Source organism: Solea solea, chromosome 9 (genome assembly GCF_958295425.1).
Source record: "Solea solea chromosome 9, fSolSol10.1, whole genome shotgun sequence".
Lineage (NCBI taxonomy): Eukaryota > Metazoa > Chordata > Actinopteri > Pleuronectiformes > Soleidae > Solea > Solea solea.
In genome coordinates, this window is record NC_081142.1 from 19,049,130 (window position 1) to 19,063,121 (window position 13,992).

The window sequence follows — 13,992 nt, forward strand, 5'->3', positions numbered from 1 at the left end:
AACCTGACAAACCAGAGAAACCAGAGAAACCCAACAAGCCAGAGAAACCAGAGAAACCTGACAAGCCAGAGAAACCAGAGAAACCAGAGAAACCTGACAAGCCAGACAAGCCAGAGAAACCCGACAAGCCGGAAAAACCAGACAAACCCGACAAGCCAGAGAAACCAGAGAAACCTGACAAGCCAGAGAAACCCGACAAGCCGGAAAAACCAGACAAACCTGACAAGCCAGAGAAACCAGAGAAACCTGACAAGCCAGAGAAACCAGACAAACCCGACAAGCCAGAGAAACCAGACAAACCTGACAAGCCAGAGAAACCTGACCAACCTGACAAGCCAGATAAACCTGACAAGCCGGAGAAACCGGACCAACCTGACAAGCCAGAGAAACCAGAGAAACCTGACAAGCCTGACAAGCCAGAGAAACCAGAGAAACCTGACAAGCCAGAGAAACCCAACAAGCCAGAGAAACCAGAGAAACCTGACAAGCCAGAGAAACCAGAGAAACCAGAGAAACCTGACAAGCCAGACAAGCCAGAGAAACCTGACAAGCCGGAAAAACCAGACAAACCCGACAAGCCAGAGAAACCAGAGAAACCTGACAAGCCAGAGAAACCCGACAAGCCGGAAAAACCAGACAAACCTGACAAGCCAGAGAAACCAGAGAAACCTGACAAGCCAGAGAAACCAGACAAACCCGACAAGCCAGAGAAACCAGACAAACCTGACAAGCCAGAGAAACCTGACAAGCCAGATAAACCTGACAAGCCGGAGAAACCGGACAAACCTGACAAGCCAGAGAAACCAGAGAAACCTGACAAGCCAGAGAAACCTGACAAACCTGACAAACCAGACAAGCCAGAGAAACCTGACAAGCCAGAGAAACCCGACAAACCTAACCAGCCAGATAAACCTGAAGAGCCAGACAAACCTGACAAGCCAGAGAAACCAGACAAACCTGACAAGCCAGAGAAACCAGACAAACCTGACAAGCCAGAGAAACCTGACAAGCCAGAGAAACCAGAGACACCTGACAAGCCAGATAAACCTGACAAGCCGGAGAAACCGGACAAACCTGACAAGCCAGAGAAACCAGAGAAACCTGACAAGCCAGAGAAACCTGACAAACCTGACGAACCAGACAAGCCAGAGAAACCTGACAAGCCAGAGAAACCAGAGAAACCTGACAAGCCAGAGAAACCCGACAAACCTAACCAGCCAGATAAACCTGAAGAGCCAGACAAACCTGACAAGCCAGAGAAACCAGACAAACCTGACAAGCCAGAGAAACCAGACAAACCTGACAAGCCAGAGAAACCAGAGACACCCGACAAGCCAGAGAAACCCGACAAGCCAGAGAAACCAGAGAAACCTGAAAAGCCAGACAAGCCAGATAAACCTGAAAAGCCAGACAAACCTGAAAAGCCAGATAAACCAGAGAAACCTGACAAGCCAGAGAAACCAGAGAAACCCGACAAGCCAGAGAAACCCGACAAACCTGACAAGCCAGAGAAACCAGAGAAACCTGACAAGCCAGAGAAACCTGACAAGCCAGAGAAACCAGAGAAACCCGACAAGCCAGAGAAACCAGACAAACCTGACAAGCCAGACAAACCTGACAAGCCGGAGAAACCAGACACACCTGACAAACCAGACAAGCCAGAGAAACCTGACAAGCCAGAGAAACCGGACAAACCTGACAAGCCAGAGAAACCAGAGAAACCTGACAAGCCAGAGAAACCTGACAAGCCAGAGAAACCTGACAAACCTGACAAGCCAGAGAAACCTGACAAGCCGGAGAAACCAGACAAACCTGACAAACCAGACAAGCCAAAGAAACCTGACAAGCCAGAGAAACCAGACAAACCTGACAAGCCAGAGAAACCCGACAAACCTGACCAGCCAGATAAACCTGAAAAGCCAGACATACCTGATAAGCCAGAGAAACCAGACAAACCTGACAAGCCAGAGAAACCAGACAAACCTGACAAGCCAGAGAAACCAGAGACACCCGACAAGCCAGAGAAACCCGAGAAGCCAGAGAAACCAGAGAAACCTGACAAACCTGACAAGCCAGAGAAACCCGACCAACCTGACAAGCCAGATAAACCTGACAAGCCGGAGAAACCAGACAACCCTGACAAACCAGACAAGCCAGAGAAACCTGACAAGCCAGAGAAACCAGAGAAGCCTGACAAGCCAGAGAAACCCGACAAACCTGACAAGCCAGACAAACCTGACAAGCCAGAGAAACCAGACAAACCTGACAAACCAGACAAGCCAGAGAAACCTGACAAACCTGACAAGCCAGAGAAACCAGACAAACCTGACAAGCCAGAGAAACCAGACAAACCTGACAAGCCAGAGAAACCAGAGAAACCTGACAAGCCAGAGAAACCTGACAAGCCAGACAAACCTGACAAGCCAGACAAACCCGACCAACCTGACAAGCCAGATAAACCTGACAAGCCGGAGAAACCAGACAAACCTGACAAACCAGACAAGCCAGAGAAACCTGACAAGCCAGAGAAACCAGACAAGCCTGACAAGCCAGAGAAACCAGAGACACCCGACAAGCCAGAGAAACCCGACAAGCCAGAGAAACCAGACAAACCAGACAAACCTGACAAGCCAGAGAAACCAGAGAAACCTGACAAGCCAGAGAAACCAGAGAAACCAGACAAACCTGACAAGCCAGAGAAACCAGAGAAACCAGACAAGCCAGAGAAACCTGACAAGCCAGAGAAACCAGAGAAACCTGACAAGCCAGAGAAACCCGACAAACCTGACAAGCCAGAGAAACCAGACAAACCTGACAAGCCAGAGAAACCAGACAAACCTGACAAGCCAGAGAAACCAGACAAACCTGACAAGCCAGAGAAACCAGAGAAACCTGACAAGCCAGAGAAACCTGACAAGCCAGAGACACCCGACCAACCTGACAAGCCGGAGAAACCAGACAAACCTGACAAACCAGACAAGCCAGAGAAACCTGACAAACCAGAGAAACCCGAGAAACCTGACAAGCCAGACAAACCTGACAAGCCAGAGAAACCAGACAAACCTGACAAGCCAGAGAAACCAGACAAACCTGACAAGCCAGAGCAACCAGAGAAACCTGACAAGCCAGACAAACCTGACAAGCCAGACAAACCCGACCAACCTGACAAGCCAGATAAACCTGACAAGCCGGAGAAACCAGACAAACCTGACAAACCAGATAAACCTGAAAAGCCAGACAAACCTGACAAGCCAGAGAAACCAGACAAACCTGACAAACCTGACAAGCCAGATAAACCAGACAAACCTGACAAGCCAGAGAAACCAGAGACACCCGACAAGCCAGAGAAACCCGACAAGCCAGAGAAACCAGAGAAACCAGAGAAACCTGACAAGCCAGAGAAACCAGAGAAACCTGACAAGCCAGAGAAACCAGAGAAACCAGACAAACCTGACAAGCCGGAGAAACCAGACACACCTGACAAACCAGAGAAACCTGACAAGCCAGAGAAACCAGAGAAACCTGACAAGCCAGAGAAACCCGACAAACCTGACAAGCCAGATAAACCTGAAAAGCCAGACAAACCTGACAAGCCAGAGAAACCAGACAAACCTGACAAGCCAGATAAACCAGACAAACCTGACAAGCCAGAGAAACCCGACCAACCTGACAAGCCAGATAAACCTGACAAGCCGGAGAAACCAGACAAACCTGACAAACCAGACAAGCCAGAGAAACCAGAGAAACCTGACAAGCCAGAGAAACCCGACAAACCTGACAAGCCAGACAAACCTGACAAGCCAGACAAACCTGACAAGCCAGAGAAACCAGACAAACCTGACAAGCCGGAGAAACCAGACAAACCTGACAAACCAGACAAGCCAGAGAAACCTGACAAGCCAGAGAAACCAGACAAACCTGACAAGCCAGAGAAACCCGACAAACCTGACAAGCCAGACGAACCTGACAAGCCAGAGAAACCTGACAAGCCAGAGAAACCTGACAAACCTGACAAGCCAGATAAACCTGACAAGCCGGAGAAACCAGACAAACCTGACAAGCCAGAGAAACCAGACAAACCTGACAAGCCAGATAAACCAGACAAACCTGACAAGCCAGAGAAACCAGAGACACCCGACAAGCCAGAGAAACCAGAGAAACCAGACAAACCTGACAAGCCAGAGAAACCAGACAAACCTGACAAGCCAGATAAACCAGACAAACCTGACAAGCCAGAGAAACCAGAGACACCCGACAAGCCAGAGAAACCCGACAAGCCAGAGAAACCAGAGAAACCAGACAAACCTGACAAGCCAGAGAAACCAGAGAAACCTGACAAGCCCGAGAAACCAGAGAAACCAGACAAACCTGACAAGCCAGAGAAACCAGAGAAACCAGACAAGCCAGAGAAACCTGACAAGCCAGAGAAACCAGAGAAACCTGACAAGCCAGAGAAACCCGACAAACCTGACAAGCCAGAGAAACCAGACAAACCTGACAAGCCAGAGAAACCAGAGAAACCTGACAAGCCAGAGAAACCCGGCAAACCTGACAAGCCAGACAAACCTGACAAGCCAGAGAAACCAGACAAACCTGACAAGCCAGAGAAACCAGACAAACCTGACAAGCCAGAGCAACCAGAGAAACCTGACAAGCCAGAGAAACCTGACAAGCCAGACAAACCTGACAAGCCAGACAAACCCGACCAACCTGACAAGCCAGATAAACCTGACAAGCCGGAGAAACCAGACAACCCTGACAAACCAGACCAGCCAGAGAAACCTGACAAGCCAGAGAAACCAGAGAAACCTGACAAGCCAGAGAAACCTGACAAACCAGACAAGCCAGAGAAACCTGACAAGCCAGAGAAACCAGAGAAACCTGACAAGCCAGAGAAACCCGACAAACCTGACAAGCCAGACAAACCAGACAACCCTGACAAGCCAGAGAAACCAGACAAACCTGACAAGCCAGAGAAACCAGAGAAACCTGACAAGCCAGAGAAACCTGACAAGCCGGAGAAACCAGAGAAACCTGACAAGCCGGAGAAACCAGACAAACCTGACAAGCCAGAGAAACCCGACAAACCTGACAAGCCAGAGAAACCCGACAAACCTGACAAGCCAGAGAAACCAGAGAAACCTGAGATGCCAGATAAACCAGAGAATCCAGACAAACCTGACAAGCCGGACAAACCAGACAAGCCAGAGAAACCTGACAAGCCAGAGAAACCCGACAAACCTGAGAAACCCGACAAGCCAGAGAAACCAGAGAAACCTGACGAGCCAGAGAAACCAGACAAACCTGACAAGCCAGAGAAACCTGAAAAGCCAGAGAAACCAGAGAAACCTGACAAGCCAGAGAAACCCGACAAGCCAGAGAAACCAGACAAACCTGACAAGCCAGAGAAACCTGAAAAGCCAGAGAAACCAGATAAACCTGAAAAGCCAGACAAACCTGAAAAGCCAGAGAAACCTGACAAGCCAGAGAAACCAGAGAAACCTGACGAGCCAGAGAAACCAGAGAAACCTGAAAAGCCAGAGAAACCAGATAAACCTGAAAAGCCAGACAAACCTGAAAAGCCAGAGAAACCTGACAAGCCAGAGAAACCAGAGAAACCTGACGAGCCAGAGAAACCAGAGAAACCTGACAAGCCAGAGAAACCCGACAAGCCAGAGAAACCAGACAAACCTGACAAGCCAGAGAAACCTGAAAAGCCAGAGAAACCAGATAAACCTGAAAAGCCAGACAAACCTGAAAAGCCAGAGAAACCTGACAAGCCAGAGAAACCAGAGAAACCTGACGAGCCAGAGAAACCAAAGAAACCTGAAAAGCCAGAGAAACCAGATAAACCTGAAAAGCCAGAGAAACCTGAAAAGCCAGAGAAACCTGACAAGCCAGAGAAACCAGAGAAACCTGACGAGCCAGAGAAACCAGAGAAACCTGACAAGCCAGAGAAACCCGACAAGCCAGAGAAACCAGACAAACCTGACAAGCCAGAGAAACCTGAAAAGCCAGAGAAACCAGATAAACCTGAAAAGCCAGACAAACCTGAAAAGCCAGAGAAACCTGACAAGCCAGAGAAACCAGAGAAACCTGACGAGCCAGAGAAACCAGACAAACCTGACAAGCCAGACAAACCTGACAAGCCAGAGAAACCAAACAAACCTGACAAGCCAGAGAAACCTGACAAGCCGGAGAAACCAGAGAAACCTGACAAGCCAGAGAAACCTGACAAGCCGGAGAAACCAGACAAACCTGACAAACCAGACAAGCCAGAGAAACCCGACAAACCTGACAAGCCAGAGAAACCCGACAAACCTGACAAGCCAGAGAAACCAGAGAAACCTGAGAAGCCAGATAAACCAGAGAATCCAGACAAACCTGACAAGCCAGAGAAACCTGACAAGCCGGACAAACCAGACAAACCCGACAAGCCAGAGAAACCAGAGAAACCTGACAAGCCAGAGAAACCCGACAAGCCAGAGAAACCAGAGAAACCCGACAAGCCAGAGAAACCAGAGAAACCTGACAAGCCAGAGAAACCGGACAAGCCAGAGAAACCAGACAAACCAGAGAAACCCGACAAGCCAGATAAACCAGAGAAACCTGACGAGCCAGAGAAACCAGACAAACCTGACAAGCCAGAGAAACCCGACAAGCCAGAGAAACCAGAGAAACCCGACAAGCCAGAGAAACCAGAGAAACCTGACAAGCCAGAGAAACCCGACAAGCCAGAGAAACCAGACAAACCAGAGAAACCAGATAAACCTGAAAAGCCAGAGAAACCTGAAAAGCCAGACAAACCTGACAAGCCAGAGAAACCAGAGAAACCTGACGAGCCAGAGAAACCAGACAAACCTGACAAGCCAGAGAAACCAGAGAAACCTGACAAGCCAGAGAAACCCGACAAGCCAGAGAAACCAGACAAACCTGACAAGCCAGAGAAACCTGACAAGCCAGAGAAACCCGACAAACCTGAGAAACCCGACAAGCCAGAGAAACCAGAGAGACCTGACGAGCCAGAGAAACCAGACAAACCTGACAAGCCAGAGAAACCAGAGAAACCTGACAAGCCAGAGAAACCCGACAAGCCAGAGAAACCAGACAAACCTGACAAGCCAGAGAAACCTGAAAAGCCAGAGAAACCAGAGAAACCTGAAAAGCCAGAGAAACCAGATAAACCTGAAAAGCCAGACAAACCTGAAAAGCCAGAGAAACCTGACAAGCCAGAGAAACCAGAGAAACCTGACGAGCCAGAGAAACCAGACAAACCTGACAAGCCAGACAAACCTGACAAGCCAGAGAAACCAGACAAACCTGACAAGCCAGAGAAACCTGACAAGCCGGAGAAACCAGAGAAACCTGACAAGCCAGAGAAACCCGACAAACCTGACAAGCCAGAGAAACCCGACAAACCTGACAAGCCAGAGAAACCAGAGAAACCTGAGAAGCCAGATAAACCAGAGAATCCAGACAAACCTGACAAGCCAGAGAAACCTGACAAGCCGGACAAACCAGACAAACCCGACAAGCCAGAGAAACCAGAGAAACCTGACAAGCCAGAGAAACCCGACAAGCCAGAGAAACCAGAGAAACCCGACAAGCCAGAGAAACCAGAGAAACCTGACAAGCCAGAGAAACCGGACAAGCCAGAGAAACCAGACAAACCAGAGAAACCCGACAAGCCAGATAAACCAGAGAAACCTGACGAGCCAGAGAAACCAGACAAACCTGACAAGCCAGAGAAACCCGACAAGCCAGAGAAACCAGAGAAACCCGACAAGCCAGAGAAACCAGAGAAACCTGACAAGCCAGAGAAACCCGACAAGCCAGAGAAACCAGACAAACCAGAGAAACCAGATAAACCTGAAAAGCCAGACAAACCTGAAAAGCCAGACAAACCTGACAAGCCAGAGAAACCAGAGAAACCTGACGAGCCAGAGAAACCAGACAAACCTGACAAGCCAGAGAAACCTGAAAAGCCAGAGAAACCAGAGAAACCTGACAAGCCAGAGAAACCCGACAAGCCAGAGAAACCAGACAAACCTGACAAGCCAGAGAAACCTGAAAAGCCAGAGAAACCAGATAAACCTGAGAAGCCAGATAAACCAGAGAATCCAGACAAACCTGACAAGCCAGAGAAACCTGACAAGCCGGACAAACCAGACAAACCCGACAAGCCAGAGAAACCAGAGAAACCTGACAAGCCAGAGAAACCCGACAAGCCAGAGAAACCAGAGAAACCCGACAAGCCAGAGAAACCAGAGAAACCTGACAAGCCAGAGAAACCGGACAAGCCAGAGAAACCAGACAAACCAGAGAAACCCGACAAGCCAGATAAACCAGAGAAACCTGACGAGCCAGAGAAACCAGACAAACCTGACAAGCCAGAGAAACCCGACAAGCCAGAGAAACCAGAGAAACCTGACAAGCCAGAGAAACCCGACAAGCCAGAGAAACCAGACAAACCAGAGAAACCAGATAAACCTGAAAAGCCAGACAAACCTGAAAAGCCAGACAAACCTGACAAGCCAGAGAAACCAGAGAAACCTGACGAGCCAGAGAAACCAGACAAACCTGACAAGCCAGAGAAACCTGAAAAGCCAGAGAAACCAGAGAAACCTGACAAGCCAGAGAAACCCGACAAGCCAGAGAAACCAGACAAACCTGACAAGCCAGAGAAACCTGAAAAGCCAGAGAAACCAGATAAACCTGAGAAGCCAGATAAACCAGAGAATCCAGACAAACCTGACAAGCCAGAGAAACCTGACAAGCCGGACAAACCAGACAAACCCGACAAGCCAGAGAAACCAGAGAAACCTGACAAGCCAGAGAAACCCGACAAGCCAGAGAAACCAGAGAAACCCGACAAGCCAGAGAAACCAGAGAAACCTGACAAGCCAGAGAAACCCGACAAGCCAGAGAAACCAGAGAAACCAGAGAAACCTGACGAGCCAGAGAAACCAGACAAACCTGACAAGCCAGAGAAACCCGACAAGCCAGAGAAACCAGAGAAACCCGACAAGCCAGAGAAACCAGAGAAACCTGACAAGCCAGAGAAACCCGACAAGCCAGAGAAACCAGACAAACCAGAGAAACCAGATAAACCTGAAAAGCCAGACAAACCTGAAAAGCCAGACAAACCTGACAATCCAGAGAAACCAGAGAAACCTGACGAGCCAGAGAAACCAGACAAACCTGACAAGCCAGAGAAACCTGAAAAGCCAGAGAAACCAGAGAAACCTGACAAGCCAGAGAAACCCGACAAGCCAGAGAAACCAGACAAACCTGACAAGCCAGAGAAACCTGAAAAGCCAGAGAAACCAGATAAACCTGAAAAGCCAGACAAACCTGAAAAGCCAGAGAAACCTGACAAGCCAGAGAAACCAGAGAAACCTGACAAGCCTGAGAAACCAGAGAAACCTGACAAGCCAGAGAAACCTGACAAACCTGACAAGCCAGAGAAACCAGAGAAACCTGACAAGCCTGAGAAACCAGATAAACCTGGCAAACCAGATAAACCTGAGGAGCCAGAAGAACCAAAAGAACCAGAGGAGCCAGAAGTACCAGAGCATCCTCAGGAGCCAGAAGAACAAGAGGAGCCAGAAGAACCGAAAAAACCAGAGAATCCTGAGGAGCCTGAACAACCGAAAGAACCAGAGAATCCTGAGGAGCCAAAAGAACCAGAGGATCCCGAAGAACCAGAGAATCCTGAGGAACCAAAAGAACCAGAGCAGCCAGAAGAACCAGAGAATCCTGAGGTTCCAGAAGAACCAAAAGAACCAGAGAATCCTGAGGAACCAAAAGAACCAGAGCAGCCAGAAGAACCAGAGAATCCTGAGGTTCCAGAAGAACCAAAAGAACCAGAGAATCCTGAGGAGCCAAAAGATCCAGAGAATCCTGAGGAGCCTGAAGAACCGAAAGAACCAGAGAATCCTGAGGAGCCAAAAGAACCAGAGGTTCCAGAAGAACCAGAGAATCCAGAAGAACCAGAGAATCCAGAGGAGCCAGAAGAACCAAAAGAACCAGAGAATCCTGAGGAGCCAAAAGATCCAGAGAATCCTGAGGAGCCTGAAGAACCGAAAGAACCAGAGAATCCTGAGGAGCCAAAAGAACCAGAGGTTCCAGAAGAACCAGAGAATCCTGAGGAGCCAAAAGATCCAGAGAATCCTGAGGAGCCTGAAGAACCGAAAGAACCAGAGAATCCTGAGGAGCCAAAAGAACCAGAGGATCCAGAACAACCAGAGAATCCTGAGGAGCCAAAAGAACCAGAGGATCCAGAAGAACCAGAGAATCCTGAGGAGCCAAAAGAACCAGAGGATCCAGAAGAACCAGAGAATCCTGAGGTTCCAGAAGAACCAGAGAATCCTGAAGAACCAGAGAATCCTGAGGAGCCAGAGAAACCTGACAAGCCAGAGAAACCTGAAAAGCCAGAGAAACCAGAGAAACCTGACAAGCCAGAGAAGCCAGAGAAACCTGACAAGCCAGACAAACCAGACAAGCCAGAGAAACCTGAGAAGCCAGACAAACCAGACAAGCCAGACAAGCCAGAGAAACCTGACAAACCTGACAAACCTGACAAGCCAGAAAAACCTAAGAAGCCAGAGAAACCCGAAAAATGCAAACACAAGGGTGGCAGACCAGAATGCAAGGGATATGGTTGCACTCAAAAACCAGAATGTTGGACAGAATGGTTTGACAGTGATGACCCAACTGGAACAGGAGATTTCGAGTTACTTGACAGTCTCTACAAAGAAAACATTGGAAAGATCTGCAATAGTCCACTTGATATTGAGGTCCAAACTACATCCGGACTAAGTGTAGCTGAAACAGGGGATGTCATTAGTGTGTAAGTGTTTTTGTTGTTGTTATTTTACATCATTTTTGATTGGGTCATCTTATTAGTTTGATACCTATTTTATACACTAAATTATATTGCATAATGTTTTCTTGTAGTGTTAATATATTAGTGGATTGTGCAGACTTAACCCTATTTGTTTCCCTTCACAGTTCTGAACCAACTGTCGGATTCATCTGTAAAAACTCTGACCAGAAGGACTGCGATTGTCATGATTATCGTGTTCGTTTCTTGTGTCCCGCTGACTTCTGTAGCCAAAAAGGTAGTTAGTGAGCCATTCCAACATTTTCCAATATTGTCATTCTTGAAAATTGCTTTTACTTTCCAAAAATCTGATCCATCCTCAGCCATTCAATTTCTCTCTCACTGTGTTTTATCCAGTGTGCTGGACCAAATGGTATAACGGAGATAGTCCCAATGGAATTGGGGACTGGGAGCTCCTGTGTAACCTGAGGAAGGCGAATCCAGGAGAAATCTGTAAAAGCCCTCTCTACATAGATGTTGTTACCAGTGACACGAAAACTCCAGCCACCTCCACTGGACAGACAGCCCTTATGTAAGTTAATTTAAATAATTATATAATTACAAAATGTGTTCATGATAAAGATATATAGTTTGTACTTAGACGCTGGCTACTTAATGCTCAGGGTTTCCCGCAGGTGGTACACTAAGAAGTGTAATGCTGCCCTCTCACAGGCTGTACACTGAGAGGTCTAATAGCAACAACATTAGTGGGGCTTTGATGAGTCACTGTGCCATGCACGTAATGCTGAGTCAGTTGAAGGCCAAGATGCTGGTTAGAACTGCATTAGTACTTATAATAATACTTCTTGAAAGAAAACTTAAAACAAGATATTTGAGAACATCTCAAGGTTTGGGAAATAACATTTTTCAACATTTTATGGACCAAATTACAAAATACCAATATACAAAACTAAAATTAGATTAAAGGGTGCAAATTAATTATTTCTTACTATTATTAACCCTAATCAACCGAGTTACTAATGTTTATAACGGGGGAAAAAGACCCTTATTGCAAAGTTTTAAAAATACCAATTTTTATTTTTATTACAGTAAATTAAACCAGTTTTCATTATTTTGTTAGTTGTCATGCAACAACCTTGTATGACACTGCCATACTTTATGTGTGAATTTATTATTAATTTGATAGATATAATATATATTCAGAGTGGAAAATGCTGCTAGTAGAATGGTGACTGGTGGGTAAAAGAGACCATCAGATCTGAGGCTTTGCAGTACAGATGTTTAAAATTATGGAGATAAAAACCCCATGGTTTTTAAACTGTAGTATGTGCACCACCAGTGGTACAAAGCTTCCTCTGGTGGTACTTGGAGGAAAATCAAAAACACTTTTCCCAATTTTGACTGGCATGCGTAGAGAATGAAATAAATAACAATAAATTAAATAATAATAATTACAGTCACCTTATCTCTCGCTCCACCTTAATCTAACTTCCCTATACCAGTGTGTGAAGAATGTGTGAGGGGGAGGAAGAGGATGATGTGAGAGCAAATTATCTTAGTGGAAATAAATCTACCTCCTGTGAAAAGTCTGAAGCTGACTTTGCTCGACCTATTTACACCACTGTTTTCTAACACTGGTGATAATGGTGTTACTTTCTCAGGTGGTACTTGGTATAAAAAGTTTGTGGACCACAGGTTCACAGAATCACGCCTGGATCACTAATTGTTGTTGTTTTCTTTTTTCAGCTTCAGCCCAACTACAGGGTTCGTCTGTCGCAACAGGGACCAGAAGGGTGCCAGGTGCCGTGACTATGAAGTACGCTTCGGGTGCGCATGCTAGTCTGACAACCGACTCCGTAAACACTGAAAAGGAAACATTTTTAATTAACTTATTTTCTTCTTGCACTTTTTAAATGTATTTATGAACTTCTGCTAAATTATATTTAAAACGAAATTGTATTTCAATTATCAGGGTGTTTTGCATTGTTTGCACAGGTGCACTAAAATTTTTCAATGCACCGCCGACTGTCAGTCACCCTATGCGCCACACTCTAAAGCCTGAGTATATGCATATTGAAGATATTTAACGTGTGTGTGTGTGTGTGTGTGTGTGTATGTATGTATGGCACTAAATTGTTTCAGTCTGAACCAAAGTGGTGAACTGATTAAGATCATCTTTTTAGCTCTAAACCGAGAATTTCAGGTTGGGAAACACTTCATTTAAAGAAGATAACTCTATCATGTTTTTAAATCCAAATATGCTTTGCTTTCCTGTTTGTGTATATGTCACTTTGATCATGTTCACACTATAGACAGGTATTCTGCTCTTATCACTATTATGCATTATAAAAATAAAAAAAAAATTTATATAAAAAAAAAAGATTCAGTCTCTTTATTAACAAATGTACCTACATTTACCTTGTGAAGATACTGGGTTTTATTCTAAACTTTAAAGATTTAAAGATCTCAAGGGTCTGGGCACAGGACAGGGCATTCCAGAGACGATGAGCTGCCACTGCAAATACTTGGTGTATGTGTATGGGATTTTAATGATTCAAAAACAAACAGGATTTTAAAATCAACTCTAAAAACGTACTGGTAGCCAGTGGAGCAGTCAGAAGACGCGCTGCAGCATTCTGTTCAGGCTGAATAAAAACAACCGGTCGATGCCAAAATACAAGGAGTTGCAGTAATCCAGCTGTGAAGTTAGAAAAACATGGACTAACCTCTCCAGGTCTTTTGGGGGGAGGTAGTCTTTGACCACTCTCTCAAAGTCTAAGTTGCTAAAAAAAAAAAACTGTCCTTTATCACACAATTATTATCATTTAGTTTCAGCAAGTTCCTGTTCATCCAGGAGCCTGAACAGAATCATCCCAGTAGATCTGTACATCGTCAGCACAGAGTGAGTCACCAAAGCCCATACAGAAAATCTGTAAAGTTTAAATCACTGCACACAGAAGTTGAATCACTGTTTCCACCAGTAAACTCAAATGTGTTGTTTGAAATCCTTCATTTGAATTTATCCGTGACACAATCATTCACAAATGAGGCAGCAGTACAACAGCAAACTCCAGCATGCTGAGTGGAACAAACCGTGCTTTCAGATGCTTTTAAAACCCTATAACCCCTATTATGTCATTATTTGT

At 46.3% G+C, this 13,992-nt stretch overlaps 2 protein-coding genes across 2 annotated transcripts; both read left to right on the top strand.

The window, feature by feature from the left end:
- Positions 1-533: 533 nt before the first annotated feature.
- On the top strand, positions 534-5,840 carry LOC131465698 (titin-like; the record flags this gene model as incomplete). The annotated part of the gene is made up of 1 exon (XM_058638563.1): positions 534-5,840. A coding segment is annotated over one exon (5,307 nt), but the record flags the coding sequence as incomplete, so codon positions are not given.
- A 42-nt stretch (positions 5,841-5,882) lies between these two features.
- On the top strand, positions 5,883-13,203 carry LOC131465549 (titin-like; the record flags this gene model as incomplete). Its single annotated transcript, XM_058638335.1, has 4 exons — positions 5,883-10,852; positions 11,014-11,123; positions 11,243-11,417; positions 12,593-13,203. Coding segments are annotated over 4 exons (5,349 nt in total), but the record flags the coding sequence as incomplete, so codon positions are not given.
- Positions 13,204-13,992: the final 789 nt, after the last annotated feature.